The 21,964-nt window shown below is 46.8% G+C and overlaps 1 protein-coding gene across 2 annotated transcripts in view; it reads right to left on the minus strand.

Annotated features, from left to right (window-relative positions):
• Positions 1–21,964, minus strand: part of ESRRB (estrogen related receptor beta) — a 185,558-nt gene that overhangs the window by 46,257 nt on the left and 117,337 nt on the right. For both annotated transcript variants that reach the window (XM_012523338.4, XM_004453571.5), the window contains exon 3: positions 2,940–3,056. In XM_012523338.4, coding sequence (XP_012378792.1) covers positions 2,940–3,056 — 117 coding nt within the window. The remainder of the gene's footprint in view (positions 1–2,939; positions 3,057–21,964) is intronic.

The following is a 21,964-nucleotide window of genomic DNA, read 5'->3' on the forward strand; positions in this document are numbered from 1 at the left end:
AGGATCTCTCTCCAGGCTCTGTGGGGACACAGACTAAATGGAGGCGCTCTGCTTTGTCAGCGCCCGCCCGGGGGGCCTTTGTGTGGTCTTTCCCCCTTTGGATTTGGAACTGCCAGCACAGCGGGGGCGGGGGAGCGCTGCTCTGGTGGCTGTTCCTTCGTCCTGGAGTCTGAGCTCTGTAAAGGGCCTCCTCAGGCTGCGCCGCAGGAAGAACAGGAAGTTTACCTCAGCACATCCACCAGCTCCAGCCAAGGGCCTCAGAGCCCGCCCAGGCTTTCACCCTGAGGCGGAGCAGCCACAGGACTAATGACAGCCGGCTGTGGTGAACAGGAATGTCCTGGGTCAAAAACAACGCCCCCCACCCCGCTGAGGCAGGTTTCCTCTGACAGAGAGCCCCCAGAACCCCACACCGGTCACCCCAGGACACGCAGCACCCGCCACGCTCCTCTCAAAAGGGGCCCGCGGGGTACCGGAGCTGCTGCTGCCTAAGGACTGTGCGCTGGGCAACCTGCTTCCCTCCTTCAGTGTATTCTCTTCATTTCACCCTTTCTGGGGGGGTCATTAGAAAGTATCGCCACTGGGCAGCCCCCAAAGCAGGGGTGCTTAACCTTTTTTGTTCCACGGACCCCTTTTCCAGTCAGGTGAAAACCATAACCCCTTACTAAATCCACACTATACTGTGTATTATTTAATAAATATATCACACCCGCACCAACAGGTCCCCACAAGAATCATGTGTTTTTCAATTCAAGCTCACTGACCCCTTGTTAAGAACCCCTGCCCTAAAGGGACTTTCTGTCATTGTTGCAAGGAGGCCCAGGTCCAACTGCCCCCCACAAAGCAGGGTGGGGCTGGGGGAGGGAGGGTCCTCTCACCCCAGTCCTCCAGGCCCAGTTTCGTCAGCCTTAAATTTACATTTTACATTCTGGCATATGGACGGCAATAAGGCATCCTTCTGCCCCAGTTCTTCATGTGCTGAAGTCTGACCTGGGTCCTCACATCCCAGTTTCTGAGAACTCCATTCTCACGGACTTTAAGGAATACCTCCAAAGTTTAAGCAGCCCTCAGGTTCCCAGGGACATGCAGAAAGGAAAATCATGAGATAGGAGCTTAAGGAATATTTCCGTGGGACTGTGCCTCAGTTTCCTCATCTGTGAACACCAGGATGCACTGGAGGAGCAGAAAGAGCCTGGCCTAGGAGTCGGCAGACTTAGTTCAGCCACTAGCTTGGCCAGCATTCAAGGGGTCCTCCCCTGCACAGAGGTAAGACCAAAATTGAGTCCAGTCAAAATGAACCTTAAATTTCCTTATGAAGGGACCAGAATAGAGATCGGCATACAGCCTTCTAGCAGGTCCAGTAAAGTCCATTTCGCTCTGGACAAGAGGGAAACTTGTTTCTTCAGTTGATTCCCCAACGCAGTAACTGGCATTTGTCTAATTGTGAGTGGCCCCACAAGGGATTAAATGGAGCCACTAATGAAAATGTGTTTTAAAGGCCAAAGTACTATGGCCAAAGGAAGAGCTTCCAGAGCTTCTGTTTACAAGAGCAGAAGCAAAGCCGAGCAGGGATGAAGAGGGGGAGGCAGACTGGGACGGAGGACCGGAGCGCTCTGGTTTCCAGAGCACATGAAGGCCTAAGCTGTCCTTCTGACGAAGCACCTTACGCTGAGGCCATCAACCCCTGGGTGGGCTTGGAGGGGGTGGGAGGAGTCCCTGGGGCTGCTAAAGGCTGTGGCGGGGGCTTCAGGAAGCCCACTTCCCAGCCTCCCTCCTTCCAATAAGGGCCTTCGTTACAGACCTGTCCCCCGCCCTCTTCCAGAAGCTCCTAATCGCCTCCCCACAATTGCGTTCCTGCTTCCTCCATTTCCAGAAGGATCCCAGGGCCCAGAAGCATAAAAACTAAATTGTAAGAATTTCTTCAGGCTCTGCTTGAAACCTGGGGAAGGGGAGAAAATACACACATGCACACACTCATATACAGACACGCACAATCCCCGTCACAAAAATGGTACCCAACAAGGTTCATAAAATGAGCAGATAGGCGGGGAAGGTGTGGAAGGAGAAGGCCTAGAACAACGCTGTCCAACAGCAACGTACTGGCAGCTAAAGACGTCATCTTACACTTTCTAGTAGCAGCCACATGACAAAAGGTAAAAAAATAAACATGTGATACTAATTTCATACTGTATTTTATCTAACCCGACATATTCAGAGTATTATCATTTACATGTCACCATTGTTTTAAAATTATAATTGCAATGTTTTTACACTTGTCCTTCTAGTAAATCTTTCAACTCCTGCGGGCATTTTACAGTCAGGGCACATTTCAATGGGCACTAACTACATTTCAGGTCTCAACAGTCACATGTGGCTCATGGCCACCATATGGGACTGTGTAGCTCTAGAAGAAAAAGAAGCAAAAGGGAGAGAAAAGAGAGAGAAGTGAGAAGATGGGGAGGGCAGGTGGCAGGGAGGGGGGCAGCATTCCCAAGGTGAGGGCTCCATCTGCCCGCTAGGATACCAAGGCCTGCTATTCGTGGGTAGAGAGTCTGTTATTTACCATTCTGAGCCTTAAGGTCTTTGCCTTTTCCCCCCTAAACCCTAGGAGGGCCCAGTATCTCAAGCCTATCCCTCCCCAGGGGAGAGGGGGATCGTCCCAGAAGGAGGGCCCTCCCCAGAGCACCAGGCTCGCTTTCCTGGGCCCAGGCTAGCTTGGGGAACTCTCAACTCCTGCCTTCCTGACTCCACATCTCTCCTGAAGCAGGAGAGCTACGTGGGAGCTGTCAGCTCAAGACATGTTTGCCGGGTGTGTGAAATGGGGAAGAGGATCATGTCAGGGCGGGGTCCGGACCTGGGATCCACAGCGTGTGGCATAGCCTCGCTCCCAAAAGAGAAGGGCCCGGCTGGGGCCAGGCCTGGCAGGGCGCGGGGCCTCTTACCTTCCTTCAGCATGCCCACCTTGAGGCATTTCATAAAGCGGCAGGCCTGGCAGGACTTGCGCCTCCGTTTCGTGATCTCACACTCGTTGGTGGCCGGGCAGCTGTACTCGATGTTCCCTGCAACCAGACACGGAGAGGGCTGTCAGGTGCTGTCGCAGGGCTCGCCTGCTGGCCGGCTCCCAGCACGGAGAGGGATTACCCCGCAGGCCTGCAATTCCCCACACCTGGAGGTTCCCAAAGTAGGTGCTCTGATGCGCTTGATGCGCTTTCAAACCCTCTTACACAGAGAGAGCCCAATTCCACAGGTGTGGGTGGGCCAGGCAGAAACTGGGGAGGTCACCCCTGGGCCAGGACCTCAAAACCCACTTAGCAAATGAGTAAAGCACTTGAACAGACATTTTTCCAAAGAGAATATACAAATTGGCCAATAAGTTTATGAAAGGATGCTTAACATCATTAGCCACTAGGGAAAAGTTAAATCAAAACCACAGTGAGCTACCACGTCACTCCCACAAGGGTGGCTGTTATGTGAAAAAATGGAAAATAACAAGTGTTACTGAGGATGGGACAATTGGAACACCAGTGCATTGTTGGTGGGGATGGGAGTGTAAAATGGTACAGCTATTGTGGAAAGCAACATGGCAGTTTCTCAAAAAGTTAAATATAACCTGGCAATTGCTCTTCTAGGTATACACAAAGAGTGAAAACAGGGACTCAAGCAGACACTTGTACACCACTGTGGAAACAGGTAAGTGTCCATCAACAGACAAATGGATAAACAAGTTGTGGTACATACACACAGTGGAAAACTGTTCAGCCATAAGAAGAGATGGAGTTCTGAGGCATGCTGCAACATCGAGGAACCTTAAAAACATTTTACTGAGTGAAATAAGCCAGACACATAGGATAAATATTGTTATGATGTCACTTTCATGGGATAACTGGAAATAGCAAATTCACAGGGACAGAAAATAGATTAAAGATTACCAGAGGATGGAGGGAAGGGGGAAGGGATAGTTTTGCTTGGTGGGTATAGAGTGTTTATAAATAAAAATTAATAATAATAATAATAATAACTCTCACTGCATGGGCAGTTCTTCCCAGGAAGAGAACAGACCCTGTACTGGCCAGAACACATCAGTGCAGACCACTGGCCCCTCCGGCCTCTGGGTGAGTGCTCGCAACAGCTCAGTAAGGGTGCTACCCTTAATGCCCATTTTTCCTTGTGAGGAAACTGAGGCACACAGAGGTTGATGTCCAGGGCACCGTAGAGTTCCACAAGGTCATTTTCTCTCTCCCTCTCAAGTCTGGCTGCCCCACCTCCTGCAGGGAGGGGGTCTGCAGGCAATCCAACATGTTGAGTAGGGGGTGATGGAGGGGGGAAGGGATAGAGAGTCTGTGTCTCTCCCCCTCCAGCCCCTTATCTTATCCTAACCATTTCTGATGTCTTCTGGCTTGTGCAGCTTCTTGGGAAAGAATTTGAATATTCACATAAGTGTGGTCAAAGATAAACAGGCAGAAGGGAAGAAAATGCACATAAACCAATTCACCCAGGTTTTTACCTTGGCTTAGAAGGCTCTATAGGATTTGCCCCCTCCCCCACCCCCACCCCCACCCCCACCCCAAAGCCTCAACATGCCTGATTTCTTCCACTTCTCAGTCCTACATAATTTATCAGTTCTCAGGACTCAGTGCTCTCGCAGGCTTCCAGGCTTTTGTTGCTTAGCACAAGCCCACTGCACTCCCTCTACCCTTTGCCTAGCCTTGAGGAAAGCTCCATGCCCTCCTCGGTGCCAACTACCCCCGACCCCCCTCACCTGAGTTGCACTGTCTGTCTCCTCTCTGTACCAAGGGCTTGGCACACAGTAGGCGCTCAATCTACAGTGAGGTAACAATCACCAAGTGCTTCTTATGAAGCAGCTACAGTATGCATTACATAAACTGAATCTTTAATTTACCCAACAACCCTGGAGGTAAATACTTTTACCTCCGTTGTATAGATGAGAAAGGTGAGGCAGAGTCCAGGAAGTGGTGGAGCAGAGACTTGACCTGGGCAGGCTGGCTCATGTCGGCATGAGCTTCTAGGGCCCAGGGTATGGAGCTGCCCTGGGAGGCCACGTCAGTGTCGACCTCTCACGGGTCCTGGTCTCAGCGGTACAGCCAGCCTGCTCTCCCCCTGGGGCTGCTGCACAGAGCACAGGTCAAAAGCGACTGCCGTTTGGCCCTGCCCTCCCCCATGAACGAGAGGACGAGCAGCTTCCCCCCAGCAACGTTCTTGACCCTTCGGGATTGTGTGTGCGTGTGTGTACGCGTGTGGGCGCGTGCGTGTGAGCGAGAGTTCTAATCTTATTTCTTTATTTTTGGCCCTTTCAATTTGTTTTATGGTCTCAGAGGCTGGCTGCCAGCAAAGCCAGGCTGGTGGCCTTGCCTTGTAATTTCCGTAAGTGCTTCCTTGATAAAGTGGTGAGATTAATTCATCAGAATTCCTGGGGTCTCTTGAGGGCAGTCGAGGCGAGCTCAGAAGCAAAGAGGGTGTAGGCACCTGTGACCTGTGGCACAAGCACAAACACTCATGCCGCTGAAGTGTGGCAGGAACGGGCTGGGCTCCCACAGGACACGGGCATAGCCATGGGTGAACGGAAGTTCAGGGGCCTTACCTGGGAGTGTGTGCAGTGAAGACATGTGCAGACTCCACTTTGGGCAAGTCACCTAAACTCTCTGCACCTAAGTTTCCTCATCTGGAACATGGGTACATAAGGCTGTGCAGATTCAGTGACAGAAAGCACATAACAGGCTCAGAGAAGCAATAATCAAGGCTACGATGCTTCTTATTACATCCAGGCAGGGCTGCCTGGGGCACATGCAGCCAGAGGACACCAGAAATCTTTTCTAGATGTCAGATCTGAGGTTAGTCACCCAGTCTGACATTTACAGGTATTAAAATCAGCCTCCCAGGAAGCGGATGTGGCTCAAGCAATTGAGCTCCCGCTTACCACATGGGAGGTCCCGGGTTTGGTTCCCAGTGCCTCCTGGAGAAGACAAGAAAGACAGCAAGCTGACGTGACAGGCAGGTGTGGTGAGCTGATGCAACAAGATGATGCAACAAGGAGAAAAACATAATGAGACACACAACAAAGCAGGGAACAGAGGTGGCTCAAGTGATTAGGTGCTTCCCACCCACACTGGACATCCCGGGTTCGGCTCCAAGCGCCTCCTAGAAAAAAAAACAAAGAAGACGAACAGACACAGAAAGTGCAAACAATGAGGTGGGTAGGGAGAAATAAATAAATAAATCTTGAAAAAAAAATGACCTCCCACAGCTAGATCACAGAGTCAAAGTTGGTTGTGTCTCTCGGAGGGAGGTGAAAATGCCCAGAACTTGGTTTTCTGTGTGGTCTCAAGGCTGAGCGGAAACTGCCACAGAGAGGAGAGGCTCCAGGAGGTTGACTGTGGCAAGCTCACTGCCCTCTGCCAACTCCCTTTGGTCCTGGGTTGCCCCAGGTGAAGGAAGTCCCAGGGACACCCCCATCAGCTGCCATGAACAGCTGGCCTGGGCTCCAGAATGGGGGCTGCTGGCTTTAGAGGAATAGTTTTGGGGGAGCCTGTGGGCTCAGAGGCAGGACTGAAATCTGGTCTCAGGCAATAAGTTCAACATCTGAGTCTGAGTGGGTGCCATTTTCAGTCACTGGCGAAAGAGATTGATATTATCTATCTAAAGATTGGCAGGCACTTGGTTCCACTCCCTTAATTATCTCACTCCTGGAAGACAAAGACCATCCCTTCCACCTGTGTCCTCCACTGTCCTCAGCTGTCTGCCCTTCCTGCCTCCTTACACACCAGCTGGCTGGCCTCTTCCATGCCACTGGCTTCAGTAGCATGCACTTGGCAATGATCTGCAGCAAGAGCCACCACCCATGCCTCACACCCTTAAATTCCCACTTGCATGTTCCCTGAGGTCCTCACTTCATCAAACTGAACTCATCCTTACCCATCTGGCTATAGTCCTTATCACAGTGAAGGGACCACTAGCCACCCATAATAAGCTGAGGCGGCAGCCTGGATACTTCCTTCTCCTTTACTCCAAATGTCCTTTCCATCCTGCTTCCTTGATAGTCCCTCCCCCTTCCCCCTCTGCCACTGCTCTAGTGCTGATATTCATCATCCCTTGCCTCACCTATAAAATTTCCCTTTCACATGGATCCTCCACCCTGCCCCTGGAGGAACTTGTGCAGAATTCAGTGGACTTCTGTTACATCATGGCAGACTCAACACTCCAATCCTTCCACAGGCCTCCCCAAAAGCCCCCTAACTGGCTACACAGGAGTGATAAGAGCTGTCTCAGAACAGAGGAGGTGGAAACCTAGTAGCTAAAGAGGGGGCTACAGATAAGAAATAAGCCATTTGTACTGCAGATCCTCAGAAAGCCTCAGGCACTGACTGAGGTCTCCAGGCAGAACGGAAGACTGAGGCATGGCGCTGAAAACAGCATCTGGTGGAAACCTTATTTAAGGAATGCTTAGCTACCAGATCTCCAGGCCCACTGCACATGGTTACCAAGTATCCCTCCACAACCCACACAAGAGGAAGCCAATTTAATATCTTGGGAAATAGAACAAGTGAGGTTCTGGGCTCTGGGACTTAGGCTCAGCTGAGGGCAGAAGGGAAACTGAGGCTGAAAACGGTGATTGAATATTGCATATCAAGCCACGAGACCACCCAGCCTCATCCCCTGAGCCTGTTCTCAGAACCCCAGCAGCCAGATGGTACCCCCAACCCAAAGACCAGAAAATAATCCAACGGAAAGCCCATGCCTGTCTGACCTCCTTCCCATAGTGCACACACACATAAACACACACACACAAACACACTGCTTCCCATAAGCTTTTTCAGCCCTCTTTTGTATTTAAGACAAGGATTACCATACATTTAAGGAAAGCCTTCAACAAGACTAATTAAAAAAAAAAAAAAAAGCAGGAAAAGTAAGTGAGAGGAAACCATGGCAAAGAAAGCAGAAATGAGCCTCAAAAAAAAAAAGCAATAATCATTATAATGGCAAATAGAGAAGAAAAATACACATTCATGAAACAACAACAGCATGCCATTAAAAAGTAAAATGCAACTCAGAAATTAAAAATATAAAGGCCATAATAATTTTTAAAAAGGAGCTGGAAGAGGACCTACTCTAGAATAGAACAAAGAGACAAAGAGATGGGCAATAAGCTAGGAAAGATATTTAAAAATTAGAAGATGGATCCAGGAAGTCCAATATGCAACCAATAGGAGTTTTTAAAAAAGAAAACCACGGAGAACAAAGTTATTACAAAGGGAAGGAGGAAGGGAGGAAGAGAAGGAAGGTGGGAGAAAGGAGAGAAGAAGAGAATGAAAAAGAGGAAGAGAGAAGGAAGGAAGGGAGGGGGGAAAGAGAGGAAGGAAAGGAAGGGAGAGGGAGGGATAAGAGGAGCAAGGGGAGGAGGAAAGAAAGTATCTCAGACCTAAAGAGTTTCCAGACCAAATAACTGCTGAAATGTCAGGAGAATGAATGGGAAGATTGGATGGATGGACGGACGGACGGATGGATGGATACACCTAGACAACATTTTAGAGACGGAAGAACAGATCAGTGGTTGGGACTTTGGGATGGCCTGTTCTATACCTTGCCTATGGTGGTGCTTCCATGACTCTTCACAGTGATAAAGTTGCACAGACCCAAATACACACATGCACAAATGAGGGCACATTAAACTGGTAAAATCTGAATAAGGTCTGTGGGTTGTATCCACATTGATTTCTGGTGGTGATATTATCCTCTGCAGTTAAGCAACATGTTACCATTGGGAGAAACATGGGAGAGCATGGGCTCTCTCTGCATTACTTCTCACAATTGCATGTGAATCTACAATAATCTCAAAACAAAGTTAAAAATAATCATAAATAAAAACGAAAAGACCACGAACCACACACTAGGTTTCTATCATGAAATTCCAATCCCTGGAGATAAAGATCCTAAAAAATTTCAGAGAGAAAAATAGGCCAAATACAAGAATCAAGAATAAGATAACCAACCATACATAAAACTGCAAGGGAAAGAACACATATATGCACACACATCCCTCACATACATACTTGCTGTTGCCTTCTCTTTCTACTTAGCACTGACTGAATACCATCTGACATATGATATACTTCGCTCATTTATCTTGTTTATTGTCTGCTTTTCTCACTAGTTTCCTTAGCACCTACAATGGTGTCTGGAAGAAGAGTAAGCTTTCAATATATATTTTCTCAATGCATGAATCAAAGTTCTTGTTAGCAGCACTAGAAGGTAGAAGATATTGCAGCAAGGACATACAGATTCTGAGAGAAAATTATTTTCCACTAGAATTCTATATGAAGTCAAGACATGAATCTAATTTAAGTGTTGAAGGGTTGAATAAAGACATTTCCACACATACAAGTTATCAACAATTTTACCTCTCCTGAACCTCTCCAGCATGCCTCTGGAGCTTGTGTCTTTCACCCCGCCAAAGACTAAAACAAAAAGGAAGAAGAGGTAGGATCCATAAAACAGGAAATCCAACCCAGAAGAGTCAAGAAGATTTCAAAGAAGAATTGGCAATAGGCAAATACGTTTAAGCAAAATTTGTAATATAACCCTATTGGGGGGCAATGCGAAGATGGAAAGTGTGTGTGTGTGTGTGTGTGTGTGTGTGTGTGTGTGTGTGTTAGGATGGGTTGTCTAATTGGAGCTAATTCTCAGTGTTAACTAATAGGAAGCCAAGAAATAATGTCAGGGAAATGGCTATGGCTCAAGCAATTGGGCTCCTGATTAGCATATGGGGAGGCCCCGGGTTCCATTTCTAGGGCCTCCTGGTGAAGGCAAGCTGGCCTGCATCACGGGGAGCTGGTGACCGGCATTCTAGAGAGCTGATACACTGCGTCTTGGAGAGCGGGCACAGCAAGATGACACAACAAAGGGAGATGAATGGACAGAGAGCAGACAGCGAGTGCAAAACAGCAAGCAGGAGAAATAAATGTTAAAAAAAATTTGATAAGTCAATAAAATAGCTATACAACTATACTATTAGAAACTAAGAAGATATGTGCCAGAACAGGGGTTCTTAACCTTTTTTGTTCCACTGATCCCTTTGCCAGTTCCATAAAAACCACAGAATACTACTGTAATTTATTGCATATATTTATAAATGAAGGAAATGCTAGATTTCAGTCAGAGGTCAGAGAAAATAGATATAATAAGTTGATTTTTTTCAATTCAAGCTCACAGAACCCCTGAAATCTTTCTAAACTCCTGGTTAAGAACTCCTGTGCTAGAAGGACGATTCTTTAAACGGTTAACTCTGAATTGGGGTGGAAGAAGAGGAAACGAGCAGGCCCAGGGACTGTTATGTTTCATTAGAATATTTATATTTTTACTACATGTTTTAAACTGTGTGTACACATTGTTTTGATAGGAGTTCAGGTTATTTTAAAATTTAAGTTTCAGAAATTCTCCAACTGCTCCCCATTGTGTAGAAAATGAAATCTAAACTCCACTGCAAAGCCTACTAGGTGGGCCCCTTATGATGTGGCCACCTATCAAAAGTGACCCTGGACACCCAGCAAGATGGTGGCATAGTAAGGAGCTCCTAGAGTCAGCTCCTGCTACAGGGCAGTTAGTAATCACCCAGAGCTCTCTGGAGCTAGCTGAAGCACCTGTTTGGGTACTCCAGGAGACCAGAAGAGCATTGTCTCATCCTTGAAGGAATGGAAGGAGGACACTGCCCATCTGCAGAGAAGACTCGTAAGTAGAGCGCTCCATGCCCTGGAGGCCAGTGCCCATCCTGCACTGGAGGCACAAGCCACCTCAGGAGCTGTTCTACAGCTAGAATTGAAAGCTCTGCTTTCCAAAAATAGGGGAGGAAGAGATGGTTGGGCACCAACTGTAGCTACTGATTATGCTAAAGCATAATCCTAAGAAGAGCTAAGCTTCGAACATGTCCAAGTCAGAAAGAGGCCGGTAGCCACCATCTTAGCTCCACTCCTGGCACGAGAGGAAATGGGGAGGACTGAGACTCACAGTACTGGTAGGGACCAGCTTCTTTCCATCCAGGTCAGATGGCAACTCTAGCCTAAGCCCCAGCCCCAACCCCAACTCCAGCAGGGAGGAAGCTGGAGGGACCTGTGCCAGCCTCTCTGGGAAAGTACCAGTCAAGCTGCAGAGGCCAGTGATTATCCCACTTTGGCAGGGCAAGCCGCCCCAGGAGCTATTCTGTGGCTGGAATTGGAAGTTCCAGTTCTTAGAAACAGGGGATGAGGAGACAGCTGGCCACTGATTTGGCTACTAATTAGTAGACTTGGCTGGCTAAGGTATAACCCTAGGAACAGCTGGAGTGTGAATCTGTCCAAGTCGTAAAAGAGATCAGTGGCCGCCATTTTGACTCCACCCCCAGCGTGAGGGAAGCCAGGCTAACCAAAAATCACAGTGCAGGTAGGATCAGATTTCTTTCACCCAGATTGGCCTGCAGCCCTAGGCTAGGCTTCAGCCCCGCCTCTGTCAGGGAGGAGGCTGGCAGGCCCTGCACCAGCCCATCCAGGTAACTGCAGGTACCTTTGGCTGGCCGAGACTGAATAATCGGAAGTCTTCTAGGACAACTGTGGTCATCTTGGACCCTCACTGGACAGATTGCTGCCCACACCTACAGCTCCATCCCCACCCCAGGCAGGGATGAAAGGGGCATGAAGCTTCATCAGTCTCCTTGGGCAACTACAGTGTAGGCCTGCACAACTTGGATTATTCCAAACAGCATGACTGTGTCCTACCCCTGGCAAAGGGGAAAGTTGGGAGAAGCTTCATTGGTCCCTGGGGCAATGAGGGCAGCTTGAGCCTCCACAGTTTACAGCACCAACTATACACTTGTCTCCTACTGCGCAACCAGCAAAGGAAGAAGGGACAGGAAACCCTAAACTAAAGAGGAAAACTACAACCAGAATACATACTCTAGTAAGTCAGATACCAAGACACCAACAAAAAATTACAATCCACACCAAAAAACAGGAAGCTATGGCCCAGTTAAAGGAACAAGATGACATAAAGGAGTTGAGCCAACTAATCATAGATGTTCAAACAAATCTCCTTAGTAAATTCAATGAGATGGCTAAAGAGATTAAGGATATTAAGAAGATATTATATGAGCACAAAGAAGAATTTGAAAGCATACAAAGAAAAATAGGAGATCTTATGGGAATGAAAGGTGCAATAAATGAAATTTTAAAAACACTGGAGGGAAGCAGACTTGGCCCAAGAGATAGGGCATCCGCCTACCACATGGGAGGTCTGCAGTTCAAACCCCAGGCCTCCTTGACCCGTGTGGAGCTGGCCCATGCGCAGTGCTGATGCGCACAAGGAGTGCCCTGCCACGCAGGGGTGTCTCCTGCATAGGGGAGCCCCACGTGCAAGGATTGCACCCCATAAGGGGAGCTGCCCAGCACAAGAAAGTTCAGCCTGCCCAGGAGTGGCGACCCCACACACAGAGAGCTGACACAGGGAGATGATGCAACAAGAACAGACACAGATTCTTGGTGCCGCTGACAACAATACAACAATGGAAGCGGTCACAGAAGAATGTGCAGCGAAAAGACAGAGAGCAGACAACTGGGTTGCAGGGGAGGGAAGGGGAGAGAAATAAATAAAAAATAAATCTTTTAGAACAAACAAAAAAACATTGGAATCATATAATAGGTTTGAGGAGGCAGAAGAAGGGATTGCTGAGCTTGAAGAAATGGCTTCTGAAAGTGAACATACAAAAGAACAGATGATGAAAATAATGGAAAAAATTGAACAAGGTCTCAGGGAACTAAATGACAGCAAAAGATGTGCAAATATATGTGTCACGGGTGTCCCAGAAGGAGAAGAGAAGGGAAGGGAAAAGGGACAGAAGGAATATTTGAAGAAATAATGGTAGAAAAGTTCCCAACCCTATTGAAGGACATAGATACCCATGTCCAAGAAGCCACAACTTACTCCCATCTGAAAAAATCCAAATAGACCAACTCCAAGACATGTACTAATCAGAATGTCAAATGCCAAAGACAAAGAGAGAATTCTGAGAGCAGCAAGAGAAAAGCAATGCATAACATATAAAGATACCCAATAAAATTAAGTGCTGATTTCTCACCAGAAACTATGGAGGCAAGAAGACAATGGTCTGATATATTTAAGATACTACAAGAGAAAAACTTCCAGCCAAGAATCTTATATCTGGTAGGACTGTCTTCAGAAATGAGGGCGAGTTTAGAATATTCACAGATAAACAGAAACTGAGAGAATTTCTAACCAAGAGACCAGATTTTCAGGAAATTCTAAATGGTGTGCTAGAGCCTGAAAAGAAAAGATAGGAGTGAGAGGCCTGGAATAGAGTCTAGAAATGAAGATTATATCAATAAAAGTAACTTAAAAGTGTCAAAAGAGTGGTGTAAATAAAATATGACAGATAAAACTCAAAAAGGAATAAACTTAACCAAGTTTAAGTAAAATAAACTTAACAAGTTGTAAAGTACTTGTGTCCAGAAAACTGCCACTGAATGTTAAAAGAAATCAAAAAAGGCCTGAATAACTGGAAGATCATTCCATGCTCACGGATTCGAAGACTAAATATCATTAAATGTCAATTCTACTCAAATTGATATACAGATTCAATGCAATCCTTATAAAAATTCCACCAGCATTTTTAAAAATTGAAAACAAAATTACCAAATTTATTTGGAAGGGTAAGGGGTCCTGAATAGCCAGAAACATCTTAAAAAGGAAAAGCAAATCCTCATCTCCAGATTTTAAATCATATTACCTAGCTATAGTGGTAAAAACAGCATGGTACTGTCATAAAGACAGAAACATAGACCAATGGGACCAAACTGATGGTTCAGAAACAGACCCTCACATGTATGTCAAGTGACTTTTGACTAGCCTGTCAAACCCACACAGCTTGAGAAGAACAGTCCATTCAATGAATGGTGCCTACAGAACTGGATATCCATAGCCCCCAAAAAAGGAAAGAGGACCGCTTTCTCACACCTTTTCCAAAAATTGACTCAAAATGGATCAAAAACCTAAAAATAAAAGCAAGAACCATAATCTAGAAGAAATTATAGGAAAATATCTTCAAGACCTGGTGGTAAGAGGTGGATTCTTAAAGGAGATAATAGGATGACTGACATGGACTACTGATGTTTAATATATGTAGAAGTTTTAATTAGTTTTACTGTAAAAGTGTGGAAATGTATAGAGTGGATGGTAACAAACGGTGAGTAACAACTAGTTTATAAATGGGGATGTGGCTGAAAATGGCAGTCTAGGTATTTAAATGCCAATTGACAGAATGCTAGAAAATTATCTAGGAACTGAATAGCACAGTAAACCAAGAGGTGGATGAGAATTATGGTTGAGGCACAGATGCAAGAGTGTCCTTTGTGAGCTAGAGCAAATGTATATCACTACTCCAGGATAGTGGGAATGTGGAGAAGCATGGGAAAAATACAACTGGAGTGACCTTAGAACTGTGGTTAGCAGTAATAATATAATATTCTTGCATCTACGCCAAAGATGTACTGTGTTGATAATGGAGCAGTATGGAAAACGTGTGCCAAATGTACACTATGGACATGGTAACAATCAGATGATATTATTTTATCTGTAACAAATATTCCACCACAGTGTCATCTGTTGATAAAGGGGTGTTGTTTAGAATTCTGTACATGTGCATGATTGTTTTATAAGTTTACAACTTCTGTCATAAAAAATATACATTTAAAAAAAATAATAGGGTGGGTTGGGGGAAAAATAGACCAAATGTAAGATAAGGACTATAATTAGTAGTAAGATTTTGACAATATTCTTTCATAATTTGTAACAAACGTCTCATAACAATGCAAAGTATCGGTGCAGGGTTGATGTATGGGACTCCTGTATAATGTTATGCATATTTGCTTTGTATGTTCACAACTTTTACTATACACTTATAGTTTAAGTATGTCCATAAATAAAAGATATAAAGATAATAATAGGGTGGGTTGGGGGAAAATACTTTGGTTAGCAGTAATATTTAGACAATGCGCTTTAATTATTAGTTAGAAATGTTTAACAATAATGCAAGGTATTGGTGGTAGGGTGAGTTATGAGAGTCCTGTATGATGTTATATATGTTTGTTTCATAAGTTCACAACGATTATGTTTATGTACATTTATGTATGAGTGATATACTTAAGTATATCTTTTCACTTGTAGTCCCCCAGTTTGTAGGTTCCAGGAACCAGAACTACCAGTAAGTAGTTCATGGATCACATGGACCTTAAAGGAGTTCTCTCACACCTCCTTATGCTTAACAACCCCCCACTCATCTTCCTAACACTCTGCAATTCATCCCCTTCAAGACCCCGCTCTCCTGTGCCTTCTTCCCTTCTGCCCTAGGCAGGCTTACAAGCTCCTTCCCCTTTGCTCCCACGAGGCCTCATCCACCCCTCCCCACACACATATTATATCTGCTTAGGGTTCCAGAAGCAGGATTTTGCATATAGTTCTTCCTACTGAACTGTGTGTTTATTGGGGATAGAGACTGCCATGTCTTTCATCTTTATATCTCAAGCATAGTGCCTGGCACATGATTAAATAGCTGTTGAATGGATCAAAGTGAATGAATTGAAAGCAAGGATGCCCACCCAGAGATCCCTGGAATTCCGAATGAACTCTGAATTATCAAATGCAATAACCTCCTCTTGATCCTTCTCCCAACCATAACCACCTCTTGAAATAGACTCCTCTGTTACTTCATCTCTCTTCTCCCTTCTCCCTTCTCCCTTGAAGGGATGCTTGACCCCATTTATATTTATTTCATGGATTCTAAGATGCTTCGATAGTAAGATGCATCACTATTCTATGTATTTCCAAGAGAGAAAATTTAAAAGGCTGCAAATTAAATTATGACTGTGCTCCCTTGTCACTGTCATTTTCATATTTTCTTATTAAAGACTTATTTAAAGATTTGATCATTTGGCATTCTTGTGCATATAGGAAAGAGAAACTGGGAGAAAAATAAATTGGTTAAAATAGTGAATCATTTTTTGTTCAAAGTCATAGTTTTCATGTTTTTGCACAGTATCTTCCTCTCTGCTAACAAGAGAGTTGATGATGCTGCACTTTTAAGTGTTGTCTCCAGGATTTCCTTCCAGGCCACTGACCCCTCTTCTGCAAGTTTTGATGCACATGTGAGGGCAATGACAGCCACTGTACAACTGCCTGGCCAACAATAACTGACACGCAGCCCAATTCAGAGATGCTAAAATGGGGGGAAATGTGCATCTTAGAACTGATGAAATATGGTGCTTCTCTGTCTCCTTTGAAAGCTCCTCATACTCCCCTTCCTTTCACCAGGACCCCTTCTCCCTATGCCTCGTCCCCTCTCATTCTGATGAGGTTTTCCTAGAATAGCATTCTCAGGTTTTCAAACTTGAGCATACATCATGCTCACCTGGAGGGGTTATGAAAACAGATTGCTAGACTCTGTCCCCCCGGTCTCGGATTCAGTAGATCTGCAGGGGGAGCCAAAATTGCATTTCTAACAAACTCTCAGGTGAAGCATGTGCTACTGGTCCCAGGACTACACTTTGAGAACCATTGCCCTAGAAGATCACATTAGAAGCCAAACTCCACTCAAATTCCATTCCTGCGCTCTACACCTGTTAACCAATCAAACTGAACATGTCCAAACCTTTATTATCCCAATCCACCTCCTCTTCCCCACTCTCCCACTCCTCACGTCCAGCAAAACTCTTTCTTCTGGGTTTCTTTTCCCCTAATGACCTTACCATCTCCCTAGTAGCCCAAGTTAGAAATCTGAATCTTCGTTCCCTCTCCACAATCTAATCACTATACTCTTATTACTGAATCCACTTTCAGAAGCTTCTCAAGCCTAACTTTTTCTTTTAATTCCTCTGCCACTGCCATGGTTTGGATGCCCCTAACTTTGTTGACTAGAGCTCTAAACTGCACTATTAAAATTGCCTCAGGAGTGGATGTGGCTGAAGCAGTTGAGCGCTTACCTCCCACACGGTGCCTCCAGTGCCTCCTAAAGAAGACAAACAAACAATGAGCAGACAACAAGCACAAATGACGAGCAAAAACAACAAACAGACAAGGGAGTTACAGGGGAGGAGGACTGGCCCAACTTGTCTCCCAGCTCATCTTCCCTATTGCCAGAATTATCTTGCTGAAAGAAGATCTGATTCCTTATTCAAGAATCTTCAATGGCTTTCTGTTGCCAAGGATAAATAATAATGACAGGATTTATTTCATGGTTATCATGTGCCAGGCACTAAGCAAAACACTTTACCTGCACTGTCTGATTTACTTCCTCCAACAATACTCTGGTATAGGAACTATGTGTTAATCCCATTTTACTGAAAAGGAAATTAAGGCTCAGAAAAAGGACGTAACCTGCCCAAGATGACACAGCTAAGAAATTCTAAAGTTGGGATTCTAAGCCAGGTTAAACCAGCCCCAAATCTTAAATATTACTCCATGCTCTTTCTTAACACAACCTCAGAAGCCCTTTGTAATCTAGCCCCTCACTCTTTTCCAGCCTAAAACTTTCCTGAGCAAAGCACAGAAAACCCCACCAGGCCCTCAATCCCACTATTTTTTTCCTGTCAACCGTGTTCACTGCCAAGTCCTGCTGCAGTGACCCTTGTCCTGGGAATCCCTCCGAGCCTCTCAGACCCCACTGCCTTGCTGTGTACTTAGCAAACCGCCCCCTGGACTGTGCGTGCCTCCAGAAGAGGAATTGGGATTTGTTTTTCCTTGCACTTCTGGAGAACCCTACAGAGAGCAAACGTTTTGTGGGTTTAATCAACTCTTCTTGTATAGACCAGGACCCTGAGGCCCGGGGCTCTAAGAGCCTGCCCAAGTTTGGCAGGCCAGCAAGGGGCAGGGCTGGACCAGCACATGCTCCTCACTCCCACTCACTCCACTTTGTCTCTGCCTGGCTGCTTAGGTCCCCAGGGATCTGGCCATTCTCTAGGACAAAAGGCCTGGAGGCGGGCCCAGGCTCGGGTAACCCATCAATCATCCCCTGCCCCTCTCCTTCGGGAGTTTCCTTCAAGCCTGCACCTGGGCCCCTGGTGAACGATGCAGCAAGTGGTGCCAGGGCTTCTTTCTCACCTGCTTCTCCTTGTCATTAAGTCACAGACCCAGAGCTGCTCGAGGGGCCGCCCAATGCACTGGAAAGGGTGCAGGCTGTGTCACAGTCTGCAGTCCCTGCCCTTCGTCCTTCGTTGTTTATTAGCCAAGGGCTTCCATTCCGCCAAGAAGATCCAAGTGCCACAGGTTCAGTAACCCTGAGGCTGTGCCCAGCTTCTCTAGCCCCGTTTCCCTCCACTTGGTTCTCACCCCCTCCCTCGTCCTTTCTGGTCCTGAAAAACACAAACACACACACACACACACACACACACACACACACACACACACACACACACACACACACACACACACACACACACACACACACACACGGTTTCCTCTCCCTGGAATGCCATTCCCAGGCTTCCCTCACGTACTTTGGCTTCCCTCGAGTCCATCTCGGCCTTTCCTAACGGCTTTCTCTAAAGGAGACTTTTCCCTCCATCTGCATGGGTCTTACCAGCGGCTTTTATCCTTCCTCAAGCCCAGCACAATCCGTCATTCTGTCTCTATTTCCTATCATACTTATTGCCTGGCTGCCCCGACCAGGTGCAAGCCTCCCCGGGCAGGGGCCATTGCTCTAGCCCTGACTTCTGAGTACCAATGGTTGGTACTCAGTAAATATTCACCAAAGAACTGAACGAGTGCTTCACGAGCTCAACTCTAATGTAGGGGTTTTCCCCAAACACTGCCCTTTAGAAGGACACCGCTCCCTGAGTCTTGAGCAGGCTCCTACCTCGGGGGCTCCATCGATCACTCAACACTGAACAAAATACCACTTGGGAAGGCACGTGGCTGAGGGGGCCTCACTCAGTGCGAGTCGCCTGACTGGGCCAGTAACAAAGGGGGGCAAAGAAATTTAACACAAATCCAGGTATTCCCAGGACTAGGATCTCACCATTACAAATGTCAATGTCAAAAGCAACACAGTAACTGATACGCTGTGGGAATAACTATTGTAAATCTACTAGTAAAAAAGAATTGTCCTAGTGGTATAGGCAGTGCACTTGTGACCTGAAATAAAATTTGTAGGGAGAGCAGCATACATCTCCTCATAAAGTGCTGCATCTCACTTCACTAAGATGCAAGTGAAGACAGCATGTTGAAACCACATTGTGATTCAAAAAGTGACTCGAGGGAAGCAGACTTGGCCCAGTGGTTAGGGCGTCCTACCACATGGGAGGTCTGCAGTTCAAACCCCGGGCCTCCTTGACCCGTGTGATGAGCTGGCCCACGCGCAGTGCTGACGCGCACAAGGAATGCCGTGCTACACAAGGGTGTCCCCCGCGTAGGGGAGCCCCACACGCAAGGAGTGCGCCCCGTAAGGAGGGCCGCCCAGCGCAAAAGAAAGGGCAGCCTGCCTAAGAATGGCGCCACCCACACAGAGAGCTGACACCGCAAGATGACGCAACAAAAAGAAACACAGATTCCCATGCCGCTGACAACAACAGACACAGACAAAGGACACGCAGCAAATGGACACAGAGGACAGACAACTGGAGGGGGGGGGGGGTGTCGGGGGAAGGGGAGAAAAGTAAATAAAATATAAATCTTAAAAAAAAAAAAAAAAAAAAAAAAGTGACTCGAGAGAAGACCAAGAAAGTTTTATCAAAGATTCATGTGAAGAAAAGATGGATAAACCTTGCTACACAAAATGGGATTCAAAAACAATAGTTTCATGTAATGTGGTTTTAAATATGCAAGTATAACTAATACAAGTAAGTTCATATACTCCTTTTGTTTTTTTTTGGGTCGCAGAAGTGTCAGCAGGGGGCTGAAACCCCCAGCAGGGCACAAAGGCAGTGAGGCAGCCCCCAGGCCCTCTAGGGAGAAGAGCAGAAGAGGTGATGCCCCTGCAGCTCCTCCCAAGGCCAGCCCCTTCCCCAGGCTCCCAGGCCAGGGAGGGGGTTCTGAGGCAGTTGAGGCCCTACACCCCTGAACTGGGGCCAAAGTTCATGGGCAGGGCGTGTGTCACCCTAAGACATGGTACTCAGGCAGAAGTGCTCTTCCCACCTAGCAGCACCCCCAGGGTGATTGCTGGTCAAGGAGCCAGAGGCACACTTAAGACATCACCCACTCATATACTCCTATAAGCAGACTTTCGACTGTTCTATTTAGATGCCTATGTGATTTTTAAATATGTAGGTTCAACTAATATTAATAAATTAATATTATTGTAAGTAGACTTTTGACTGTTTTATTTAGACCCCCTAAAAGTTCACATATACAAATTGGCCAGTCATCTCTGGTTTGTCTCCACTGGGAAATGGGGGATCACTTTGTGTTGGGGATCCCCTTGTTTTCAGATGTATCAAGAACGTCCTAGGTGCCAGAAACTGGGTGAGGACGTGGGAGTCTCTGAAAATCAAGGTAAACATGATCCTGTCCCTCCTGGACTGTATAACCTACTTGGGGTTAGCTAGGTAACAGGCAACAGCACTGCTGTGTGACAAGTTATGACGCCAAGTAGTACACGGTTCTATGGGAGCATCTGGGCCAGGCACCTACCTACAGCCAACGGGAGTCAGAGAAGGCTTCCTGGAGCAACTTGAGACCTAGCAGGTAACAGAAGGGCTGTGGAGTGGGGGGCAGAGGAGAGGGCAGAGTATGTGCGAAGTCCAGAGGACGAAAGTGTGAGACTCGTTCTGGGAAGTGGAAAACAGAGCAGTCAGGCTGACCCAGGCACTCAAGACCTCCCAGAGGGCTCCTCAGGCACGTTCTGGAGCTTGGGTTTTATCCACAAGCCATACACAAGAGTGGCATGACCACGAGTGTGCTTAGAAGGGTTCCTCAGGGAGCACTGAAGGAGAGCAGTTAGAGGCAGAGGGGAGAGCAGTCAGGAAGCTGGTGTCGTCAGCAGTCAGTGGCCTGGACTGAGGCCAGGAGAAGGGACAGCAGCAGCGGGTCAAGAGTAGGGAGGAGGTACAACAAACAGGACTCAGGGCTGCTTGAATGTGGGATTTGGGGTGGAGGGTGGGCACCGTGGGCGGGAAGAAGAGGCAAGGAGAAGACCCAGTTTTCTGGCTTGAGTGGTGCAGGGGGACGATGGTTCATGGGACAGACGTGGCTTCTGTTTTAGACTGTGGCGTGCGGGGTGCAGTTGAAGCCATGGGCAGGGGATAAATGAGAAGGGAGACAGTGAGCAGGAAATGCGGGTTCAGAACTGAAAGGAAGAGGGTGTTGGAAGCCAAACGTTGAGGGCCTTTTTTTTTTAAAGGTTGGAAAGAATAGAGGTATTTAAATTATTCAAAAGCTGATAGGAAGGAGGACACTGCAGCTGGAAAGAAGGGGGAGATAAAGCAGAGATAACCAGTAAGAGTCCCAGAGAAGGTGGGAGGAGATGGAATTCAAAGCTTGAGAAGAGCTGAGCTGGCGACACCTCTACCAGCACCGAATGGGTAACAATAAATATTTGTGTAAGGGATGAATGAAAGATTCCAAAGCATGAGAAAACCTGGGTAGGTTAGGTGACAATGAGCTAAGGGAATTCCCACCTGAGGGTTTTTAGTTTTTCAGTGAACCAGGATGCAAAGTCATTTTTAAGAATGAGAGGCAGGGTGGAAGGGTCAAGATTTGGGGGTACAGCTTGGAGAAGGTCCTAGGATGCTTCCCAAAAGGCTGCCCCATGTGGTATTTATTTGCTCAGTACCACAGCCCAGAATCTGACAGTCGGTCCTTAAAGTCCAGAAGCCATAGAAAGGGGCTCCATTCTCAGGGGGCAGATTCATATCGCCCAGATTCAAGAGCCTGATGTACAGTCCCAGGGATCCTGGCTCACTCAAGCACAAGGAGAGGTTGATCT

This window comes from Dasypus novemcinctus, chromosome 3, assembly GCF_030445035.2.
Source record: "Dasypus novemcinctus isolate mDasNov1 chromosome 3, mDasNov1.1.hap2, whole genome shotgun sequence".
NCBI lineage: Eukaryota > Metazoa > Chordata > Mammalia > Cingulata > Dasypodidae > Dasypus > Dasypus novemcinctus.